The sequence below is a fragment of the Anolis sagrei genome, chromosome 6, assembly GCF_037176765.1.
Source record: "Anolis sagrei isolate rAnoSag1 chromosome 6, rAnoSag1.mat, whole genome shotgun sequence".
In the NCBI taxonomy this organism is placed as follows: domain Eukaryota; kingdom Metazoa; phylum Chordata; class Lepidosauria; order Squamata; family Dactyloidae; genus Anolis; species Anolis sagrei.
Genome location: NC_090026.1, coordinates 122054362 through 122080133, shown reverse-complemented (window position 1 = coordinate 122080133; position 25772 = coordinate 122054362). Strand labels below are relative to the sequence as shown.

The 25772-nt window shown below is 41.9% G+C and overlaps 1 protein-coding gene across 3 annotated transcripts in view; it reads right to left on the bottom strand.

The window, feature by feature from the left end:
• PRKAG2 (protein kinase AMP-activated non-catalytic subunit gamma 2) overlaps positions 1-25772 on the bottom strand; it is a 301021-nt gene that overhangs the window by 211398 nt on the left and 63851 nt on the right. For all 3 annotated transcript variants that reach the window (XR_010910204.1, XM_067470373.1, XM_067470374.1), the window contains exon 2: positions 6759-6830. Coding sequence is in view for 2 of the 3 variants with exons in the window: in XM_067470373.1 (XP_067326474.1) it covers positions 6759-6830 (72 nt within the window). In the remaining variant the exon portion in view is untranslated. The remainder of the gene's footprint in view (positions 1-6758; positions 6831-25772) is intronic.

Below are 25772 nucleotides of genomic sequence, written 5' to 3'. Positions count from 1 at the left end.
AGGATCTGGAGCCTTTAGGTCTTCTAATACTTCTGAAGTTATCTGATATTGGGGACTGGCAAACCCACTTTATAACTTTTGGTGTTTTTAGGGGACATCTTTGTAGCATCATTGAAGAAAGGCTTCCTTTCAAGCCATTTAATGATCTCAGAGAACATTGATGGTAATGAGTTTTTCTTTAAACCAAGTTGGAGTGAATAGTACTGAAGAGAACGTAGTTGAGAAGGTAATGGAAAATTTGCGCTCCAATGCAGTGTGAACATATGCCCACTGGTTCAGTGACTCTGTATAAAGCCAAAATATATAAATACCAAAGAATGCTACGAGGTCAAAAAGATGTCACTCCATCAAAACAAAATGTGATGGAATGGACAGCAAAATGGCCCAGTGTTAGAGTATCTTCTGCCCTCAGAGAAATTGTCACTTATCTTCTTATCAGTGCTCATCCAGCCAGCAAGCTGTTCATACACAAAGGTCTCTCTTCTTCAGGGCATGAGTTTAAACTGTTCCCTGAGAGTTTTCGTTTTCAATTTTTTAATGGTTTTTGCAGAAGAATTTCATTAGGATTCAATGTGGTTTCACTGAAGTCCTACCAGATGACTTCCAAATTGGATTTTTTCACTCTCTCTTTCGAGGACAGCGTTTCTCAACCTGGGGGTCGGGAACCTTGGGGGGGGGGGGTAGCAAGGAGGTATCAGAGGGGTCACCAAGGACCATCAGAAAACACAGTATTTTCTGTTGGTCTTAGGGGTTCTGTGTGGAAAGTTTGGCCTAATTCTATCGTTGGTGAGGTTCTGAATGCTCTTTGATTGTAGCTGAACTATAAATCCCAGCAACTACAACTCCCAATTGTCAAAGTCTGTTTCCCCCAAACTCCACCAGTGTTCACATTTAGGCATATTGAGTATTCGTGCCAAATTTGGTCCAGATCCATCATTGTTTGAGTCCACATTGCTCTCTGGATGTAGGTGAACTACAACTCCAAAACTCAAGGTCAATGCCCACCAAACCCTTCCAGTATTTTCTGATGGTCATGGGAGTTCTGTGTGACAACCTTGGTTCAATTCCATCACTGGTGGAGTTCAGAATGCTCTTTGGTTGTAGGTTAACTATAAATCTCAGCAACTACAACTCCCAAATGACAAATCAAACTTCTCTCAACCCCACCAGTATTCAAATTTGGGCGTATCGGGTATTTGTGCCAAATTTGGTCCAGTTAATGAAAATATACCCTGCATATCTGGTATTTACATTATGATTCATAACAGTAGCAAAATATCAGTTATGAGGTAGCAACGAAAAGAATTTTATGGTTGGGGGTCACCACAACATGAGGAACTGTATTAAGGGGTCACGGCATTAGGAAGATTGAGAACCACTGCTCTAGGACAACTATGCATGACACAGAACTATGTAAATAATATCCTCCAGTTGGTGAACTCCAGTGCCAATGGTGAAGGAGGCAGGGTGTAGTGACTGCTGAACATCTGGAGTGAATTACGGTTCTCCACCTTGTCGTATGCTGAAGATCAGCAGACGCGAAAGAGTGAAGAGTGGAAAGTGCACAGAAAGAGAAAGAACAAGGAGGCATGCACACCACAATGTCAATGTGTTTGATTTGAGGCCCCTTCCACACAGGTTTCAAACTACAGAAAATCCACATTGAACTGAATTATATGGCAATGTGGACTCAGACAACACAGTTCAAAGCAGATGTTGTGGGTTACATGGCTGTGTGGAAGGGCCCTGAGAGGGAAGGAAGTAGGTTAGACAGATGGCAAGATAAAAGGAAAAATGCAAATGGATGGGGAGAAGAGAGAATTGGATAAGAGAGAAGATACTGGAAGAGGAAGAAGGAAGAAGTATCCATGGCATGCAGAGATTTTAAATGAATGATAGAGGAGGAAAGAGAAGAAAAGATATAGTTGATCCTACCCAACAGCAAGAAGACTTTGAAGGGTAACTAGCTGTGGCCAACCTTCCCTCCCTCTTTCTTTCCTTCCTTCCCTTTTTTATTTCCCTTCTTCTTTCTTTCTTCTCTACCTTTTTCTTTCCTCCCTTCCTTTGCTCTTTGGTTCCATCCTTCCTTGTCTCTTTCCTTCCTTCCCTCTCTCTTTCCTTCCTTTCACTTTTTTTATTTCCTTCTTTCCTTCCTTCTCTACCTTTCTTTCCTTCCTTCTCTCCATTCCACCTTCTTTCCCTCTTTCTCTCCCTTCTTCTCGCCTTCCTTCCTTCCTTCCTTCCTCCTTTCTGTGTATATATGTTTTGTGTGTATATATATGCATATAGGTAAAGGTAAAAGGCAGTCCCCTGACATTAAGTCCAGTCATGTCTGACTCTGGGGTGTGGTGCTCATCTCCATTTCTAAGCCGAAGAGCCAGCGTTGTCCGTAGACACCTCCAAGGTCATGTGGCCGGCATGACTGCATAGAGCGCTGTTACCTTCCCGCCGGAGCGGTACCTATTGATCTACTCACATTTGCATGTTTTCGAACTGCTAGGTTGGCAGAAGCTAGGGCTGACAGCGGAAGCTCACGCCGCTCCCCGGAATCGAACCTGCGACCTTTCGATCAACAAGCTCAGCAGCTCAGTGCTTTAACCCACTGTGCCACCAGGGGCTCCATATACGCATATATGTTTGTGTATATTTGTGTATGTGTGTATATATGTATATTTGTGTACATATGTGGTTTCGCGCATGCGTTGTAATATATTTTTGTAATTTTTTTTTTTTGCTTTTTAGGTATCTTCTGCTCTGCTCTTCAATATTTTTATGAGTGACGGTCACTCTTTGGCCTGATAGGTGATTGTGTCCAAATTTGGTGTCAATTCATCCAATGGTTTTTGAGTTATTTTAATCCCACAAACGAACATTACATTTTTATTTATATAGATATAATTAATTTTCATAATTTTAGCAAGCGTATTTTAGTGAGGAACAGAGTATAAAATGTCTTCTACATCTGCAATATACTTAAAGTTTTCAAATCAATTATTTGGTCTCACACCAGTAAAATGTGTGTGTGTGTGTGTGTATGTTCCACAAAGGCTACTCATCAGCTTGATGGATGTGGACCAAACTTGATACACATACTTTTCATAATCCAACTTAAAATACTGCCAAGGGTTCAACTTTTTAAAAAATCATCTATTCGGGGCTTGGGCCCCAAAAATGAATAAATAGGCATGGATGTATGTAGTGTTCAGATGCAAGCACAAGAGGGTAGTATATAGACAGAAAGGTTATTAAGAAATAAAACTGCTTTGACTATTATGACACTGAAAGGGATTTATGTCTGGGTTAAGGAGGATTTCAGTAAGGCAGAGAATTAAGTTGAGAGCTGGCAAAGTGTAGTGCTTTGAGTGTTGGACTAAGACTCCAGTTTGAATCCCCACTTGGCTCCTGTAAGCCATTGAATTGCCTTGGGCAAGTCATTCCCTCTCAACCTCAGAGGAAAGCAACAGCCGGTCATAGAATCAAAGAGTTGGAAGAGACCTCATGGGCCATCCAGTCCAACCCCATTCTGCCAAGGAGCAGGAATATTGCATTCAAATCACCCCTGACAGATGGCCATCCAGCTTCTGTTTAAAAGCTTCCAAAGAAGGAGCCTCCACCGCACTCCGGGGCAGAGAGTTCCACTGCTGAACAGCTCTCACAGTCAGGAAGTTCCTCTCTTGTAGTTTGAAGCCATTGTTCCAAGTCCTAGTATCCAAGGAAGCAGAAAACAAGCTTGCTCCCCCCTCCCTGTGGCTTCCTCTCACATATTTATACATGGCTATCATATCTCCTCTCAGCCTTCTCTTCTTCAGGCTAAACATGCCCAGCTCCTTAAGCCGCTCCTCATAGGACTTGTTCTCCAGACCTTTGATCATTTTAGTCGCCCTCCTCTGGACACATTCCAACTTGTCAATATCTCTCTTGAATATTATGGACTCTCCGTCTGAGTCCATAATACAAGATGGGCCAATGCTCTGAGGTTGCTCAAGATGTTCCAAAACTCTGCATGCAATAAAAAGGTGGATGGAATCCAATTACTTAAGATCAAAAATTACCCTCTTAGTTTAGGAAAGGCCACGCATACCAACAGTGTGCTATTCATTATCCTAATTACATGCCAAGTGGAAGAAGACAAGGAAGACTTCAAACACTGGGTGAGATAACCGTCATGCGGGGAAACGAGCTGGAAGTCAGATGTCTTCTTAATCTTAACCTTAGCAAAGGGAACCTTATCATTCCAGCAAAGAGTGCTGACTAATTTCTCATCTTATTTTCCCTGCAAGAGGTACAATTTCCTTCCTTGGCCCGACTGACTCATGAGTCATTAGATTAGCTCTCTCTCTTCCCAGGGCAGCAGCATGAAAAGCCTCTCGTTCAGAGATGAGAATGACTCTGCATATCAAAGGGATTCAGGTATGAAATGAAGCTTCCTTCGGCAAAGAAAAAGGACATTGCTCTGAATCCATGAACAAACTACAGTGGCAGTGGGATTTTTAAAAAACAAAACCATTAATCTGGCAATGTTTAATTAATCGCAATCACAGGGTATTTATTTATTTGTCGTGTCAGAAGCGAATTAAGGGCACAGTTATAATGTATAGAAAAACCACAAAGTAAAAAACTTGGCATTATACTAAATGCCTCTGGTGTCACTGTAAGAAGGTCCTCCATTGTGCATGTGGCAAGGCTCAGGCTGCATTGTAGTAAGTGGTCTGTGGTTTGCTCTTCACCACATTCGCATGTCATGGACTTCACTTTGTGGCCCCATTTCTTAAGGTTATCTTTGGCACTCGTGGTGCCAGATCACAGTCTGTTCAATTCCTTCCAAGTCTCCCAGACTTCTGTGTGCCCAGCAGGGAGTTTCTCATCCTTTTAGCCTGCCACATTTGAACTCTTGCTTGCAAGTATCTTTGTAGATCTTAGGAAGCTATTTCTTGATTTAAGGCATTGGCTTGCTGGCTGATATCTGAAGAGGATGGGCTGGAGTTGTCAATGCTTTGGTCCTTTCATCACAGGCTGCTACTTCCCGACGGATGTGGTGCAATACTGGCAAACAGTATAATTTCTCCAGTGGTGTAGGGTGTAGACATCCTCTGATAATGTGGCATGTCTCATTACGAGCCACATCCACTGTTTTAACATGGATAGATATATTCCACACTGGGCATGTGTATTCAGCAGCAGGGGAGCAAAGTACAAGGGCAGATGTCTTCACTGTGTCTGGTTGTGATCCCCAGGATGTGACAGTCAGCTCTCATATGATATTATTTCTAGTACCCACTTTTTGCTTGATAGTCAAACAATGTAAGCCAAAGCATGGTCCAGAATGTCTCCCAGGTATTTGAGTCTGCTGCAATGCTCCAGTGGGATTCCTTCCCAGGTGGTCCTCAGAGCTCGAGATGCTTGTCTGTTCTTAAGATGAAAAGCACACGTCTGCATTTTAGATGGATTAGGAATCAGCTGATTTTTCCTGTAATAGGTAGTAAGAGCACCTAAAGCTTCTGAGAGCTTCTGTTCAACCATTTCAAAGCTCCCTGCTTGGGTGGTGATGGCACGATCGTCAGCATAGATGGAACACTCTGTCCCTTCTGGCAGTGGCTGATAATTTGTGTAAATGTTAAACATTGATGGAGCAAGCATGCTTCCCTGAGGCAGGCCATTCTTACTGGGGTTAGGAGAGAAGACAGCAAAACTTTTTGGCTACTCAGAAAAAGCCTTATGCAAATTTCAATACACACTTTGGACTATATATGCTTTATTCCAAGACAGCATGGCCATATTGCCTAGGGAAGGTAAGAACTTTGTTTAGGTATGTTTAGGGGACATGAAGTTGCAAAGAGTGCCATTTACCTGTCTATTGATTTATTAATATTCAACATTTCAGCTGATACAATTCAACAGGGGGTGAACATCACAACAAAATCAAAACAAAACCTACCCACCCCTTGAAATAAAATAACAGCTGAACTTGAGGTCAATACAATTACACAAAAGGAAAAAGGAATAGTGTCCCTGAAAAATTAATATGCTCTTGACCAAAGTTTTGGGGAGTGGGACATACTAAGGTGACAATTTAAACATACCCAAAAGATGGAAAATGAAGGAATTTCCCCCTCAAAGGACACAATCTCTGGCATCCTTTCTGTTCTTCATTATACCAATGCTCAGTGACTCTTCTATTTCTTTTCCTTTGCCCCAAATACTAAATTTATATTCAGATAGAATTCTGAAAATTAACCAAATATATGCAAAAAACCCTCCTTTGTATAATTAATTTGGTGTTGCCATGCAAAACATTGTCTATCTATTTGTTCATCTCAATTGATTATAGACAGCAGGCATGCGCAAACTTCGATCCTATCAGCTGTTAGGAATTGTGGGAGTTGAAATCCAAAACAGCTGGACAGTTGAAGTTTCCCCATGCCTGATTTAAACCTTGTAACTTGCTCTAGGGCTACTTGGCATATGCTTTATGAGACCATTTTTTGCTTTCCATAGTTTGGGTTTTACGAAGAGGCACAAGTAAAGACGGGCCAATGGCTTACGTTTTGTAGTTGACCACTTGACGTTGTCAGGAGTCTGGTGACTCTGACGTGACTATCAGCATTGCAAGCACAACCGAAGTCATAGAAATTCCTCCATTCAAAAATTCACACAAAACTGACATAACTAGACAAAGTCATGGCTCTTCTGTAAACAGTAAAACATATATTCTAGTGTCAAGATGTATAACAAATACCAAGAAGCCCCGAGAACCCTACCTTTCGTGAGGCATGTTTCTCTGAATTGTCCACATCTCCGTCCAGGAACGGCATGGCGAATGAGCTGAGATCCTAGAAGAGAAGTAAAAGTATAGAATCCCATTAAAACTTCTGAATAGCCAAAGTTTTGTTTTAAGAGGGCAGAAGGATGCTAGGGATACAATAATATTCTTTTACAGACCAATTCATCACAAAAGAGTTATTCTTCTGAAAAATGCTTTGTAAGCCTGCATCAGCTATAAAACTGGCAGAAAGCAGCAAAAGGCTTCGCTCTCCTGGAGAATCTTCCAATGACTCCGGCAACTCACTGAGTCATATCTTTTTTATGAAGGGCGAAGGGATTTTATGTGACTGCCAACCCTGGGCCCATCTATTATTATTATGCAGTAATAAAACTGAATCCATCAAAGTTTCTCACAGTTGGGGTTCCGCCCTTCAAAAAGCCAACAAGAATTGGTCAAAATGTGATCGGGTTCGTACATGCACAACACTTATGCGGTCCTTACCAAGAGTTCCACCTGTCTTTATAGTCAGTTAGAAAAGGCAGTTTCTCTACCCCGTCTTCTGGAATTCTTTTTCTAGAAGATTCTGGACTGGAATGCTTCCTGATATGTGTGAACAAGACAATATCCTAGCTTTAGCCCTAAACGGTTCTGGCCCAGCTTAACTGTCCGAATGCATCTTTCCTTATGAACCATCTAGGACTCTAAGATCATCTAGGGAGGCCCTGCTCTTGGTCCCACCATCTTTGCAGATGCGTCTGGCAGGGACGAGAGACAGGGCCTTCTCAGCAGTGGCCCCTCAGCTATGGAACACCCTCCCTAGGGATATTAGATTGGTCCCCTCCCTCTTAACATTTTGTAAAAAAAGTCAAAACCTGGCTCTTCGAGCAAGCTTTCACAAATGCAGCGTAATAGATGAATATGGAAGTACGGAACGACTGGACAATGCAACTGGAAAATGATTTTTGTAAGGAGATGCTGATTATTTATGTTTTTATTGGTTTTATATGATATATGTTAAATGTTTTAATTGTATTTTTATGTCTGTTGGACATTGAATTGTTGCTGACTGTGAACCACCTATAGTAAATAAATAAATAAATAAATAGTACTACTGACTTCTCTGCAGAGCAATGCATCTCAGTTTCCCAGCACAAGTCAAGAATGTATTAAACCTCTTATAGAATAATATGGAGCCCCCGGTGGCACAGTGGGTTAAACCCCTGTGCTGGCAGGAGTGAAGACTGACAGGTCTCAGGTTTGAATCCAGGGAGAGGTGGATGAGCTCCCTCTATCAGTTCCAGCTCCTCATGTGGGGACATGAGAGAAGCCTCCCACAAGGATGATAAAACATCAAAATCATCCGGGCGTCCCCTGGGCAACGTCCTTGCAGACGGCCAATTCTCTCACACCAGAAGCGACTTGCAGTTTCTCAGGTCGCTCCTGACATGACAAAAAAAAATAGAACATTATTATTTTTTTTGTACCCTTCCTCCATCTCCCCGAAGGGACTCGGGTTAGGGTTAGGGTTACATGGGGATGGGTCTGGTCAACATAGTTAAAATATAACTCATTAAAGTACATAAACAATAGCATAAAACAGAATAAAACCAACATTATAAAAAATATAAAAGCAAACATTAACCAACAACCAATGAACCTGCAATAATGATACATTTCGAGGCATGGGTAGGCGGACTGGTGCAAATCGATTGCAAAGATAGGGCTGATGAATAAAGTGCATTGGTCAATTGGCAACAGCAAGGATAGAGGGCAATGTGAATTGGAGTACTACAACTTTGGATACAGAACAATAGTAAAGTTCAAGGGTCCTAGAAGAATTGTCTAGTACAATTGTCTTATCAGAGGAATTGTCTAGTCGAAAGCACAGTGGAACATCCATGTCTTTAAATCTTTGCAGAAGATTTAAAACATGGTGTATCTATGTTTTTGATGTGGGCGCCATGGGGTGCCGATTTATTAGCTGTCCTGAGTCCCTCTGTGGAGGTTGAGATAGGACGGGATATAAAAGCCCAAAATAAATAATAAAATAATAAGATGGACCGTGGAGTCCCTGAGGAGGGAGTTCCAGAGCTGGGGGGCCACCACCGAGAAGGCCCTCTCTCTTGTCCCCACCAACTGTACCTGTGATGGTGGTGGGAGAGAGAGATGAGCCTCCCCAGAAGATCTTAGAGATCATGCCAGTTCTTATCCTTAGTAGCAATCTTCATACACAGCAGAAGATATAAAACATCAGAAGCAGATTACCCTCATAGAATCATAGAATCATAGAATCATAGAGTTGGAAGAGACCTCATGGGCCATCCAGTCCAACCCCCTGCCAAGAAGCAGGAATATTGCATTCAAATCACCCCTGACAAATGGCCATCCAGCCTCTGCTTAAAAGCTTCCAAAGAAGGAGCCTCCACCACACTCCGGGGCAGAGAGTTCCACTGCTGAACGGCTCTCACAGTCAGGAAGTTCTTCTTAATGTTCAGATGGAATCTCCTCTCTTGTAGTTTGAAGCCATTGTTCCGCGTCCTAGTCTCCAAGGAAGCAGAAAACAAGCTTGCTCCCTCCTCCCTGTGGCTTCCTCTCACATATTTATACATGGCTATCATATCTCCTCTCAGCCTTCTCTTCTTCAGGCTAAACATGCCCAGTTCCCTAAGCCGCTCCTCATAGGGCTTGTTCTCCAGACCCTTGATCATTTTAGTCGCCCTCCTCTGGACACTTTCCAGCTTGTCAACATCTCTCTTGAATTGTGGTGCCCAGAATTGGACACAATATTCCAGATGTGGTCTAACCAAAGCAGAATAGAGGGGCAGCATTACTTCCTTAGATCTAGACACTATGCTCCTATTGATGCAGGCCAAAATCCCATTGGCTTTTTTTGCCGCCACATCACATTGTTGGCTCATGTTTAACTTGTTGTCCACGAGGACTCCAAGATCTTTTTCACACGTACTGCTCTCGAGCCAGGCGTCCCCCATTCTGTATCTTTGCATTTCATTTTTTCTGCCAAAGTGGAGTATCTTGCATTTGTCACTGTTGAACTTCATTTTGTTAGTTTTGGCCCATCTCTCTAATCTGTCAAGATCGTTTTGAATTCTGCTCCTGTCCTCTGGACTATTGGCTATCCCTCCCAATTTGGTGTCGTCTGCAAACTTGATGATCATGCCTTCTAGCCCTTCATCTAAGTCATTAATAAAGATGTTGAACAGGACCGGGCCCAGGACGGAACCCTGCGGCACTCCGCTCGTCACTTCTTTCCAAGATGAAGAGGAAGCATTAGTGAGCACTCTCTGTGTTCGTCCACTTAACCAATTACAGATCCACCTCACCGTAGTTTTGCCTAGCCCACATTGGACTAGTTTCCTTGCCAGAAGGTCATGGGGGACCTTGTCGAAGGCCTTACTGAAATCCAGGTACGCTACATCCACGGCATTCCCCGCATCTACCCAGCTTGTAGCTCTATCGAAGAAAGAGATCAGATTAGTCTGGCATGACTTGTTTTTGATAAATCCATGTTGACTATTAGCGATGACTGCATTTGTTTCTAAGTGTTTGCAGACCGCTTCCTTAACAATCTTTTCCAGAATCTTGCCCGGTATCGACGTGAGGCTGACCGGACGGTAGTTGTTTGGGTCGTCCTTTTTTCCCTTCTTGAAGATTGGGACCACATTGGCCCTCCTCCAATCTGCTGGAACTTCTCCCGTTCTCCAAGAACTCTCAAAGATGGTTGCCAATGGTTCCGAAATGACTTCCGCTAGTTCCTTCAATACTCTGGGGTGTAGTTGATCTGGCCCTGGGGACTTGAACTCATTAAGAGCGGCCAGGTATTCCTGGACGACTTCTTTCCCAATTTGGGGTTGGATGTCCTCCAATCCCTCATCCACTCCATCTTGCTGAGGTTGAAGACTCTCTTTTTGTGAGAAGACCGAGGCAAAGAAGGCATTAAGTAGTTCTGCCTTTTCCCTATCCCCTGTCAGCATTGCCCCATCTTCTCCTCGAAGAGGTCCTATCGCCTCCTTGTTTTTCCTTTTTCTACTGACATAAGAATAGAAGCCCTTTTTATTGTTTTTAATGTCCCTGGCAAGTCTGAGCTCGTTTTTTGCTTTAGCCTTGCGGACCTTTTCCCTACAGGTGTTGGCTATTTGTTTGAATTCTTCTTTGGTGATTTCTCCCTTTTTCCACTTCTTGTGCATGTCTCTTTTGTGTCTCAGCACAGTTAGAAGTTCTTTGGACATCCATTCTGGCTTCTTTGCACTTGTCCTATTTTTTCTCTTTGTTGGCACGGTTTGCAATTGCGCCTTGAGTATTTCACTCTTGAGAAATTCCCATCCATCCGTAGCTCCCTTGTCTTTTAGTATCTGTGTCCACGGAATGCTGCTCAGCGTTTCCTTCATTTTTTGGAAATCAGCTCTCCTAAAGTCCAAAATGCGGGTTTGACTTGTCTTAGTTTCGGCCTTCCTTTGTACCTCAAATTGCAGGAGCACATGGTCACTTGCCCCTAAGGATCCTACCACTTCGACCGCATCGATCAGGTCCTCCGCATTTGTTAGGATGAGATCAAGAGTAGCCAATCCCCTTGTTGCCTCTTCTACCTTCTGGACCATGAAATTGTCTGCAAGGCAAGCGAGGAATTTGTTGGACCTTGTACTCTTGGCCGAGTTCGTTTTCCAGCAAATATCGGGATAGTTGAAATCGCCCATGACTACTACATCTCTTTTCTGTGCCTGTTTGGTCAACTGTTGGCAGAAGACTTCATCACGATCTTCTTCCTGGCTTGGGGGTCTGTAGTAGACGCCTACAACAACATCTTTTTGAGTCCCAGTTCCCTTGATTCTTATCCAGATGATTTCAAGCTGGTTTCCCAGATTGCTGTCTCAAATGACATTAAAAGGAAATTATTCTTTTGTACAGCCATACAATATATTTCTATTAGCAGGAACCGTGTTCTTGCTAAATGAATTAACAACAATTAACACAAAGGGGAAGGGACATATTGGCAGTAGCAATTGAGAGGTGCAAGGAAAATTATGCTTGTGCGACAATTTTGCAAAAAAGTTGCCCTTAATTAAAGAACACAAACTACAATTACAGCTGCTGCTTGTTCTCTAAAGGACCTTATTTTTAATTAATAACACCTTGCTTTGTAATATGTCCTTGTTTAATAAGCACATTGTGCAAAACAGAGTGGCAGGGGACACAGTGTAGTGTTCAAGCTGAATTCGAATTCCATCCTAGGTTTAGCAGAAATCTCGACCCAGCAAAAGATCAAAATGTGACCCTCTGCCCCCAAATGGCTATCTATAAGCATGCAATTTTGGAAAATTGCATTCATAACCTTTTGGGAAAACTAGGAATCTTCACAGGTTTTTGGAAGCGTGACCCTTTTGGAGATTAATTACCATTAATTACCATATTTTGGAATAATAACCTTTTGGAAAGACATGACCTTGTTAGAGATCATAACCTTTTGTAAAATATGATTTTCCTGAGAAGAGTTAAAAACTTGCTTGAGTCAACCTCCAGTTGGTACCATGCTTCCTGACTCCCTAACTACTTCGGATACGAACTGCTGACAACAGCATAGGCAGCTAGCCAGTCACTAACTACACACATGCATCCAATGTTGTTGACAAAGGTAGCATTTCTGCTTTCATTATACTTCCTGTTGGTTACTAGAAAGGACCAAAGGCCTTCCCCTCTGACAGATTCTACTGGAGAATGACTAGTAAATTGAAATTCTGTACAGTTTCCCCCTTGACATTACGTCTAGTTGAGTCTAACTCTGGGGGTTGGTGCTCAGAGTTCTAAGCTGGCTCTAAGCTGAAGAGCCAGTGTTGTCCATAGACGCCTCCAAGGTCATGTGGCTGGCATGATTGCTTGGAGCACTGTTCCCGCCAAAGTGGTACCTATTGATCGACTCACATTTGCATGTTTTCGAACTGCTAGGTTCGAATCTGGGGCTAACAATGGGAGCTCACCCTGTTTCATGGATTCAAACCGGTAAACTGCTTAGGTGGACAGTAAGCTAGGCTTAACATTCAGGTGCTCAATCTGACTCGGGCTTCAAACCTATCACCTTCTGGTTGGCAGTGATCTATTGCAGCTAGTGATTAACCAGCTGTGCCAGTTATAGCAACAGTCAGGTGTTAAACTAAGTTTCCCAACATTTGAGGTTTCTAACTGCAATAGTTGCTGATCTAGACCCCCTTATCTGAAGGGTAATCAGTCCACGTGTGCACGACATTGAACAAAATGCCATTTTTGGTCTCTAATAAAATTTTTATTTTATTTTATTTATTTCTAGCATTTCTACCCTATCCTTCTCAACCCCTGAAGGGGAACTCAGGATGGCTTACACTTGGCAACAATTTGATGCCGTTACATATAACAAATACAGCAACACAACAATTAAAACAATAAATAGAGCATTAATTAAAACCATTAAAAATTAAAACCAAATTCATAAGAATGACTAGTAAATTGAAATCCTGTACAGTTTTTTCTGCTGATTGGATACTGGAAAGGACCAAAATCTGTCCCCTCTGACGGATTCTACTGGAAAATCTATTTGCTAGAAATTGGTGCTTGATCTAATACACAATTCATCCTTTGCTACAGTGTAGTCCTATGACGGTCTACATAAAGGTTCATGCTGGAGAGATACATGAAACATACTCCCAGGTCAATGTGCGTAGGTTTGCAGCCTCAAACAGATATAGAAAGAAACCATCAGGCCAAATCTTGCAAGGCTTTCAACATACTTCAGGCAACTGAGAATATTTTATTATGAACTTCAACTCAGAGTTGTTAAAAGCAATTATTTTTTATGCAAGGATATAAAATGCTAGTGAGTTTTGAGAGAAGATCTGTGATGACAAATCTCAAATTCTTGGCATCAGAAACATCTGAATTAAATGATCTGATGGTCTTTTTGCATCTTGAGCACAAAATCTGGAAAGCATCAAATATAACCAGAAAAGGGAAAGTTTTACAGCTATCAGATTTTCCAAAAAAGAACATAATTTGATCCAGAAGTTGTTGGTAAGAATTTCTGAGGCTGGGGGAAAAAAGCTATTCAAGGGAGTAGACGCTCCCAACCATTACTCTGATTTCAAAGGCACATCTTCAAGAGTCTGGATTTGAGATAACAAGTGTTTCCTGCAAGCTTCTACTATGAAACCCTATAAAGGTAAAGGTTTCCCCTGACATTAAGTCTAGTTGTTTCCGACTCTGGGAGTTGGTGCTCATGTCAGTTTCTAAGCTGAAGAGCTGGTGTTGTCTGTAGACGCCTCCAAGGTCATGTGGCTGGCATGACTGTATGGAGCGCTGTTCCTGCCAAAGTGGTACCTATTGATCAACTCACATTTGCCTGTTTTTGAACTGCTAGTTTGGCAGAAGCTGGGGCTAACAATGGAAGCTCACCCCATCCCACGGATTTGAACCGCTGATCTTTTGATCAGCAAGTTCTGCAACTTAGCAGTTTAACCACTGCACCACAGCTGCCCTTCTGAAATCTTATACTCCACACTATATCTTACTTGCAGAATTTTCTATTTGGTCAGTCACACATTTTTAGGGTGCATTAAGCAACCACACAATTTGACCACAGAACTTTACAGGTGTGTTTGCAAAAACATAAAATACTCCTCCCTCTCTTCTCTCTCTTTCTCTTCCTCCTCTCTCAAGGTGGTGAGGGCAGACTCTTATGAGCTGCTTCTTCTCTTGAAACTTTCCTGTGGGTGCTAAAAGTATGTGTTTGAATTCATGATTGAATGTAATGACTGTAAAGATGTTTAGCTTTGAAATTTGCATACTACTGAGCCACCAAGGTGAACCTAACACAGGATTTCCATGGCCAAGTGGGAAATTTAATCCTAGCCTTCAAAGGCCAACACTCAAAGCACTATATCACGTTGGCTGTCAGGTCTGACAAAATTTATTCAGAGAGGGGTTGTCTTTGCCTTGCTCTGTGGCTGAGAAAGCATGACTTGCCCAAGGGATTTCCATGACCAAGTGGGGATTCAGGCCCCATCTACGCTGCCATATAAAATCCAGATTATCTGCTTTGAACTAAGAGCCCCCGGTGACGCAATGGGTTAAACCTTTGTGCCAGTAGGACTGAAGACTGACAAGTCAGAGGTTTGAATCCGGGGAGAGCATGGATGAACTCCCTCTGTCAGATCCAGCTCCCCACGTGGGGACACGAGAGAAGCCTCCCACGAGGATGGTAAAACATCAAAAGATCCAGGCGTTCTCTGTGCAACATCCTTGCAGATGGCCAATTCTCTCACACTAGAAGTGACTTGCAGTTTTTCAAGTCACTCCTGACATGGGGAAAAATTGCTTTGAATTAGATTATATGTTGGTATACATCCAGCCTCAAATCCTAGTATCCAGCAGTTTGGGTCCAACACCCAAGGAGACTGAATACTAAATCAACATATCTTCATCTTTCTCACCCTGGGAATCTACTTCTAAGTCAACAAATACACATACTTTACTTTTGATTAAGATTCTCAACAAACCACAAAACCTAAATACCTACACACAAAATTAATGTACAGTCTGCTGCTCTTCCAAAGCTCTTCTCATAAGCCAAAAATGCTACTCCTTCTCTAGACAAACAAAGAAATGTCATTTGATGAAGATGGTGTTTGTTTTGCTTAGATATTACTACAACTTCAGCCCATTTTGCTGGTAAGTCTCTATCTACTTTATATAGCATGGGATAGTGATGCAGGTGTTGGTCAAGTTATAATATGCACAGTTGCCACAAGCAATGGTCACAAGGCATAAGGAAGGGAACTTATATATCCCAATTTTAAAATCACAAAATGATGCCGAGTTACGGCCATAACTTGGTATAAAATCCTTTTTATACCAAAGATTTGCTTCAAAGCTGGAACCAGTTCTGATTCTCTTTTCTTTCACGCTCCATTAAATGTCAGCAAGAGTGTGCACATCTCTGTGTGAGTGCCAAATTTGCCGGAGTGGCAAGCGAGACGCCAGCACTGGGCAGCCTAAGCTTCAACGTGACTCCAAAGGAGTGGGTGGCAGCAACACGCACAGACTACTACATTCACACAAGCCAGTGTTGCACTTTGCCAGGCTGTGCTTCCTTAAATGTTATCTCCACATGCCTTCTTCTTTTTTTACATTCTTATTTCATAATTTCAAAAACAAAAAATTACATCCAATCAATTGGTCGTAGAGTGAATACTGTCAAAAGTAAAGCATTTCTGCACAGAAATTAAATGATTAATGGAATCCACAAAGTGGGATGAGGCATTCCATGCCAAGAGGTCTAAAAATTTTAAAAGTTCCCACCAACATGTTCTCCAATTTTGTTCAAATTTTATTTTATTTTATTTTATTTTATTTTATTTACAGTATTTATATTCTGCCCTTCTCACCACAAAGGGGTCTCAGTGTGGATCAAAAAACACACATACATGGCAAACATTCAATGCTGTTTTCTAGACATACAGCTACACAGAGATATTTTTGGCATTTCCACTTCAGTGCCTGGAGGTTATGCTCGATTCTGGCCACAGGGGGAGCTGTTGCTTCATCCACTATGACACCAAGTAATTTTTGATCATGTTTCCTCCTTGCTCTTTGATCACTGGCACTATTATGGTGTCGTAAAATACCTCCCCACTTTTAAGAGCTTCCCAATTTCTCTACTCACAGCTCAGCTGTTTTCGAACTGCTTAGGTGGACAGTAAACTAGGCTTAACAGTCGGGTGCTCAATCCGATTTGGGTTTTGAACCTGTCACCTTCGGGTCAGTAGTGATTTATTGCAGATGGTGATTAACCAGCTGTGTTACAGCCCGGCCAATCGTAGCACCAGTCAGGTGTTAAACTAAGTTTCCCAAAATTTGAGGTCTGATCTAGACCCCCTTATCTGAAGGATAATCAGTCTGACATTGAACAAAATGCCATATTTGCGCTCTAATAAAATTGAAATTGAAACTAAATGCATAAAAATGGCTAGTAAATGGCTAGTAAATTGGAATCCTGTACAGTTTTTTTCTGCTGATTCCAATGAAATTAATTTTGACATTATGGATGCAAAATCCAGTCACATAAGCTCACTAAAAGTGTGCATGAAAATGTGTCATGACTCATTATGACAAATTTTGACCAATATTCAGACTGCAACAATTTCCATGCAAACAAAAATACGGACTTGAAATTTTGAGCTGGACAGAATACTGCCAGGTTTGCAACTATCCAGCATCTATAACCACCCTGCAGCATCTCTTCACATTTGGCACTGTCAGCGCAAATGGTAAAATCTCCCAAAGTTCAAAGCCAATTATTTAAAAAGAGTTTACCTGAACATGCTTGTGAATAGTATCATCTGAAAGAGAAAATGTTGCTCGACAAGACTGATATGTTTTTGTTTTGCATTAAGTATTCATTTACTCAGATCAAAGTATGTTATGTTTTGTGCAATTTCTGCATTATGTTTTATGCATCCTCATGGTCCTGCGAGTTCCTTTCATTGCCTGCTAAGACATGATATTTGCTGGCTTCCAGAACAACCTTTTGCTGCTATTCCAGCTCCATCAGTGACATCATGTGGTCAGCAATATAGTTTCCCTGAAATAATTCTCTTGCAGATCAATTATGCTTTCAGAATGACGAAGTAACTGTCTTCAGTTGACACATGACTAGGAACCTACATTAAAGATACCCAGTCACAGGCCCGTAGCCAGGATTTCATTTTTTTTTTTTGGGGGGGGGGGGGCTGAATTTTTTTCAGGGGGGGGTTGGGGGGCTGAGTTTCCGGGGGGGGGGGGCTGAGTCTGAGTGAAAGAGGGTCTAGCCTAGCAAACCTTTTGTATCATTACCCCAATACCCCTATGCATATGGGATATATTGAGTATAGTGATCAGATCATGATGTGAATAAACATAACAGTTTAAATAATGCACCAGTAAGGCCTTTTCGCGAACCACCATGAGAATTTCGGGGGGGGGGGCTGAAGCCCCTCAAGCCACCCCCCACCCCCCTCCTGGCTACATGCCTGCTGTTACTGCATGGATATCGGCCGTGGTCCCTATGGCTATGGGGATGCTGGTTTCAATGTAATCACCAGTAATAGCTCAGCCATCATGGACCAACGCAAAAGTAGTGTACACAAAATACAATACATCGTGCATCCCCATCTGAAATGGACCACAAAAATCGTCTAGGATGCCATAAAATAAAGAAGCATCCTCAACTTTCCCATAGTCTGCCTGGAGGAGGTTGGTAGCCCAACAATTGCTCATCGGCCATACTTTGAGAACCAATGGATTCAGAGAAAGGTGACCTCCAGCCCACACTGAATCATTCAGGAGGCAAACAGAAGAGACACTATGAAAACTGCATAAGTACCAAATGAAACTAATAATCAGAAACCCAAAGATTGGTTGTACTAGACCTATAGAAATATTTATTGTTTCTGCAACGTTTCAAAGGCAATGGAGACAATCTGGTGAATTTTTTTTACATTACACAAGCTTATTTATTTTCAGTATGGAAGATAAATTGGCTGTAAGACACAGAAGCAAAAAGGATTCATATCACCACTTTATTTCTAAATATTTACACTGTACAAAGCAATTTTATTTATGACCGATAGGAGTTTGGTAAAGAAATCCCCCCAGGCATAGGGCTGCTTTTGCATTCATCCCTTCACACTCAGAATTATGATATGCAGTTCCTATTGGACATTCTTTCTTATGGCAGATGGCTGGCTGAACCAAACTGTTTTCATATCACAAATGAGCAAGAATGAGCAATGAAGACTTCTGACTCATTTTGGTTCCACTGCAAAATTGAGATTCGTGAGTTTACAAAACACCTGATCAATGGTACAATGTTAGGAATGTATACCCAGATGCACATTTATCACTGCCATTCCAAGAACAGTTCCCTAGGAGTGAGTTCCATTGAACACAGTATGACTTATGAGAAAGTAAAGACATTTTATCATATAATATAGAAAGCTCTACACACATCTTTATACAGATCTAGGAATTAGGCTTGTGCATTTCGGTTGAACCTCAATCCGTTTCTGCTGGCCCGATACCGGTAGACCCCCATATCTGTTTTTGGATGCCTTTGAAAACAGTTGGATAGCCAGATAGCTGTTTTTGGTCCGTAGCTGAAAAATATGGCTAGATCTGGCCCACTGGAAACAATGGGGAACTTATGAGGCTCCCCTTTCTATTCCTGGGACCCTTTCCTTTTTCCCTTCAAGGGAACCTTGGTGTCATCAAGGGTGTTAAGAAAGCACCCTATCCAGCCCATTATGGGGAGGGGAACTTTGCACAGGCTCCCCTCCCATATCCTTTATTAAGACTTGGATTAAAAGCATCAAAGTTAAGATATCACTCTTTCTGCGATCCTTTCCCTTCAATCTGTAAAGGAGACCAGGTTTAATGCTTCTTAAAGCTGTTTCTACTCTAGAGGAGAGGCGCTGCAGGCAGGCATATACTTTCTCTCCCTGCAGCAAGTCACACAGCTTTCCAAGGCATTTTAAGGAGGCCAAGGGAAGAAAGAACGATGACCTGGAGCTATCCTATCTGAACTTCCTTTAAAAACTCCTTTCTTTTCTCTGTAGGTCCTGCCTGGAGTGAGCATGCTTCAATCTCCTTTCTCGTTCGGATTTAATGCATCCTTAAAGCTGTTTCTACTTTCTACTCTAGTGGAGAGGTAACAGTAGTAGTTTTCAGAGAATGAGAGTTTTCTTTTTGTTTTCTGGAATTTGTTGTTGTTGTTGTTACCTTTTAGAAGTATTTGAAGGAGAGGAAGGGAAGGAGAAAAACAACTAAAAAGGTGACTCTCCCAAGGCCCCAAACACACATGCACCCTACCCACCCACCCTGCACATTCCCAACTCCCAGTCAGTCCTACTAAATTTTTTTTTTGGTCATGTCAGGAGCGACTTGAGAAACTGCAAGTCGCTTCTGGTGTGAGAGAATTGGCTGTCTGCAAGGATGTTTGCCCAGGGGACGCCCGGATGATTTGATGTTTTATCATCCTTGTGGGAGGCTTCTCTCATGTCCCCGCGTGTGGAGCTGGAGCTGGTAGAGGGAGCTCATTCACCTCTCCCCGGATTTGAACCTGCAACCTGTCGGTCTTCAGTCCTGCCAAAACAGGGGTTTAACCCACTGTGCCACCGGGGGCTCCTGTGTCCCACTAAATAAAATCAATAAAATAAAGGAAAATCAAAAAAATTAAACTGTGACACCGAATAGGGCAGGAGGATCCGAGATCAGCTGCCATGTGGTCCCGTTACAGACGGGAATCTATGATGGCTGGGCTCTTGCCATTACGGGCACTCAAACAAATCAAAGAAGCCAGATTGGCCAAAGGAAACAGCTAAAAACAGATCCATGCTCAAGCCTACTAGGAATGACTATAAGCAAAAAAGATGCAGTCACATTGAGAAAATATTGGAAGACATCTAAATACAAAAAATGTGAAATGCTACAATTCACATTGTAATTTAATTCTATCTTCTTTCCATGAAACTTAAAGACAAGTGCATAGGATTTACAGCAATAACTTCCACCTAAAGTGCTGCTTATACTCAAAACAATCTAGCCTCTGCAAGCTGGCTGTATCGCAGGTTTTCAGACCGAGGCTGGAAATATTGCACTTTTTGGACTATAAATCTTAACATTCCCAAGATAGCACAGACAGCTGCTTTTATACCATGCTATTATTATACTACTACATACACCAATAGATTAAAAGAATACTGTGCCCATTTAATGAATAATGTAGCTGTACAAGTGAGCCTAACCAGCCATCTGCATCCCAGGGGTTCAACTCAACCAAGTGATGCTTTGACGGCTCTGGTTCATATAAGGCCGTAACAGGCAGAAAAAAAGTTATGCACAGATGGCAATATCTTAGAGATGATCAATTTGCATTGTAACAGTTTCCCTGCAAATTATTCAGCTAGCAAGACTAAATAAAAATATTCCACTGTTGCTGTATTCTACTGTCACCATATCCCAGTGAAATAACATCAGAAATCCACCTTGACATTAATTCTAGTTGTGTCCGACTCTGGAGAGTGGTGCTCATCTCCATTTCTAAGCTGAAGAGCCGGCATTGTCCATAGACACCTCTAAGGTCATGTGGCCAGCATGATTACGTGGAGCACTGTTACCTTCCCGCCAAAGCGGTGCCTATTGTTTTACTCACATTTGCATGTTTTTGAACTGCTAGGTTGGCAGAAGCTGGGGCTAACAGAGGGAGCTCATCCCGGTCCCTGGATTTGAACCACTGACCTTTCAGTCAGCAAATTCCGCAGCTCAGCAGTTTAACTTGCTGCACCACTGAGGGCTCCAGAAGTCCTTAGTCCTGTTCAAAATGAACGTGCTTAGAGTCATGGATTCTGCAGGCATACATTCCAGTATCCATGGCTTGAATATATCCCAAAAATAAAATTATGAGGGGAATAGAAGGGACACTATTTTACCATGTTCTTGTACATAATGGGATATTTATTTATTTACTATATTTCTATACTGCCATTCTCAGCCCGGGGGCGACCCATGGCGGTTTACAGAACGACACAATTTGATGCCCATCTATATAAATAAAAATGTAATGTTCGTTTGTGGGATTAACAGAACTCAAAAACCACTGGACGAATTGACACCAAATTTGAACACAAGACACCTAACAACCCAGTGTATGTATTTCACTCAAAAAAACCTGATTATGTCATTTGGGAGTTGTAGTTGTTGGGATTTATAGTTCACCTACAATCAAAGAGCATTCTGAACCCCACCAGCAATGGAATTGAACCAAACTTGGCATGCAGTGCTTCCATGACCAACAGAAAATACTGGAAGGGTTTGGCAGGCAGTGTCCTTTGGTTTTGGAGTTGTAGTTCACCTACATCCAGAGTTCACTGTGGACTCAAACAATGATGAATCTGGACCAAACTCTACACAAATACTCAATATGCCCAAATGTGAACACTGGTGGAGTTTGGGAAAAATAGAATCTTGACATTTGGGGGTTGTAGTTGCTGGGATTTATAGTTCACCTACAATCAAAGAGCATTCTGAACCCCACCAATGATAGAATTGGGCCAAACCTCCCACACATAACCCCCATGTGGGCCACAGCAACGCATGGCAGGGGAAGGCTAGTAACAATATAAAAATAGCTAAAACATTTAAATATAGATAAAAATATGAGCATCCACAGATTTTGGCATCCACAGGAGGTCCTAGAATCAAAACTCCAGGAGATACCAGGGCCCTATTGTTCAATTTGGATGTATAGGAGCTCCCTACAATCTCTTATGTGGCTGTGAAATCTCAGGAAACTTTGGATTCCTGCCAACAGTGCCAACAGTAGGAATGCATACTCGATAAGAGGTGAAAGATTCCCCACCATCTGCTTGCAACTCTGAATGAGGGTGTGAAACCATGCACAAAGAGTCAAAATGATAAAAATGGACAAAATCGTGCCAAAGCGATTCAGGCAGAGCCGTTCTTCAGCCTCACAGCACTTGGGGGAAGCAGCTGCTCTCTCGGCTTGCTTTGCACATTCTTTTCGGTTAATAGCCAGGAGTAATTATCATGAGCAAAAAGATCAGCTGGCACACAAAGATATTAAAGCTTGAAGGTTGTTATTATTATTATTAATCATTTATGCAGTACGGATCCACAAGCAGTTTTCAGATGGCTCGTCCATTTCATCTTCACACCAACTTTGCACAATAAGCCACTGTCACGTCCATCTTTACTGATGGACAACCGAGTTTTGGAAAGCATAATATGCCCAAACAATCATTGTCCTATGAACAGAACAGAACCATTGTCCTATGGATAGAACCAACCAGTTCATAGTACTTTACAGAGTACAATGGACAGTTTATAGCATTTAAAGATTTCCACATCGAAATGTTGTCAAGTGGGAGAAGAACTAGGAAACGAGACAACTATGAGAAGCAAGGGAACATAATAGATACTTGTCCATAGTGATGAATTCCAGACATGATAACTGTAATTAATGGTAATGTAGAACTTTTCTCTCTCTCTCCAGGAAAAGCAACCCTTGATTGCCTGTCACTAGTGGGCATCATGATATAAATAGCTGTACCCACATCTTTAGACTTCAAGAGTGTTTTGTCTGGCCCACTTTTCCTTCTGCTGGACATTGTTTGAAGAAAGTATCTACCAGAGCAAAAACAGCAATGCAGTGAGACGGAAAGTATTATGCTCTGTTGACCAAGCAAAAGTAGATAGTGAGCCTCCAAAGTATTCACATAGGCTGAGCAAGTCTACAAGCTTTATGTTTTTTTGTCAAGAACAGAAGCCCATGTGATGATATTTTGAATTTTATGAATTATTTAGTTTAGGTACCGGCATTGCCCAGGTTATTTGAAAAAGTCATTTTTTAAATTGTACAATATGCATACGGTTGTGGGCGAACTACAACTCACATCATGCCAGCCTAACTCCGAAAAACTCCATTAGTACTTAAAAGTTTGTTATGTTGAGCAGGTTAGCTCTAGTTGCATCATCGGTGGGGTCATTGTGCTCTCTGACTGTAGGGTAAACTACAACTCCCACTATGGTGTGTCAGTCTTCTCCAACCTCTCCAGTAGATTGAGTTAGTCTGTGTGCCAAGTTTGTTCCAGGCCCATCATCTGTGGATGTTACCGTTTCTCTGGTTGTGGGTGAATTACAACTCCCAGAAAAGGTCCCGTCCCCCAACCCAACCCCCCAATAATCAAATTTCAGCATATCAGGTATGTGTGCCAAGTTTGGTACAGATCCATCAGTGTTTGGGTTCAGAGTGATCTCTGGATGTAGGTGAACTACAACTCCCTCAAATAAAGGTGAATTTTCTCCAAAGACCTTCAGTTTTTTTTTTCTGGTAATGGGGGCTCTTGTGTGCCAAATTTGGTCCAATTCCATCTCTGGTGGAGTTCAGAGTGCTCACTGATTGCAAATTCCAGGACCTACAACTCCAAAATGTCCAGGTCAATTTCCCTCAAAATCAACCAGTATTCAAATTTGGGCATATCAGGTATGCATGACAAGTTTGGTCCAGGTCCATCATTGGTGGAGTTCAGAGTTCAGAATCTATGATTCTATGATTCAGAGTGCTCTTAGACTGCAGGTAAACTATAAATCCTAGTATCTACAATTCCTCTAAATCAGGGGTCCTCAAACTAAGGCCCGAGGGCCGGATACGGCCCTCCAAGGTCATTTACCTGGCCCTTGCTCAGGGTCAACCTAAGTCTGAAACAAAAGCACACAACAACAATCCTATCTGATCAGCCAAAAGCAGGCCCACACTTCCCACTGAAATACTAATAAGTTTATATTTGTTAAAATTTGTCTTCATTTTAATTTTTGTATTGTTTTAAACTGGTTTTTGCACTACAAATAAGATATGTGCAGTGTGCATAGGAATTCATTTTTTTTTCCAAATTATAATCTGGCCCTCCAACAGTTTGAGGGACTGTGACCTGGCCCTCTGTTTAAAAAGTTTGAGGACCCCTGCTCTAAATCATGGTGAATTCTCCCCAAACCTTTCTAGTATGTTCAGTTGCTGATAAATTTCTGTATTTTGGTGCTTCTCCACCTCTGGGTCCCCAGGTGTTTTGGCCTACAACTCCCAGAAATCCCAGCCAGTTTACCAGCACTTAGGATTTCTGGGCATTGAAGGTCAAAACATCTGGGGAGCCAGAGAGAACCACTGCTTTATTTGCTGTGTGCCATAAAAAAGAATAGGAAAGGGTTATGGGAGAGGCAGTGAGCAGAGTGATGCAAATTCCACACCAATTGAGAGAATAAGAAACACTGGGATGTCTGTGGTGGAGGAAACACATGAAATCTAGGATGAAATTGTCCCTGAATGAAAGCCTTCACTTGGGTGGTGGGCAGTATGGTGTTTGTGGAGGACATTGGCAGGGCTCTTGGACATGTTCATGGTGCTCGCTATAACCTGTAATGTCATTGGAGGGAGGGCCATTGGTGTCTCCTGAGTAGTGGGAGCTATAGCTATTTGTGGAGGCAGGAGCATATCTGTGTAAGTGGACACATACATACATATTTTCACTTTTATTATGTGTATAGATTTTTTTTAATTGTTTGGGACTGTTTAACTAAAACTTATGTATGCTTTAACTGTATTGTATTGGTTCTAAAGTGTCAGATACTTTGTGTCCTGATTTAGGAGAAAAGTTGTTGTGGCAATAAAGGTAATGATGGGAACAATAGTAACACCCAATGTGCAGATTGAATACTTAATTAAAAAAAACTCTTTTGCTGTTTGCTGTTTTGGCTCTTCTTAGATAAGGCTGCAAACCACAATTTGAACATTAATAACAAAAAAAGAAAAGCAACACAGTTAATCTGGGCTAGAATGAAGTTAGTGGCCCATTTCTCCCTTGGGAATGTGAATTACATTCAGTCAGTAATTGTGTCAGATCTAGGAAAAGTCCAAAGAGCAAAACCATCTGTAATGCAATGTCCTGGAGTGTGTGAAACATGACATGAATCGTGCAGAACCCTGACAACCTCAGTCAAGGAAAACAGATTGTGCCATGGCTTTATTTAAATGAAAATATTTGAAATCAGCAGTTTCAGGCGTTAAGCTCATTGCTGATAGAACTGATAAGAAGATGTGATTAACTACCAAATATTTGATCTTACAGGACATCCAGTACCTCCGTGAGTGACCTATCCTATCTAGATGTGTACAATGCACATACTCCTTTTGAAAATGCATAACCTACTCTACTTTTTATTTTAGGGAATGGTAATGTTCCAGTCAGGGGAGCCCCGGTGGTGCAGTGGGTTAAACCACTGAGCTGCTGAACTTGCTGACCAAATGGTCGCTAGTTCCAATCCGGGGAGCAGGGTGAGCTTCCGCTGTTAGCCCCAACTTCTGCAGCTCAAAAACATGCAATTTTTTTAATTGTGTCAGGAGCGACTTGAAAAACATGCAAAT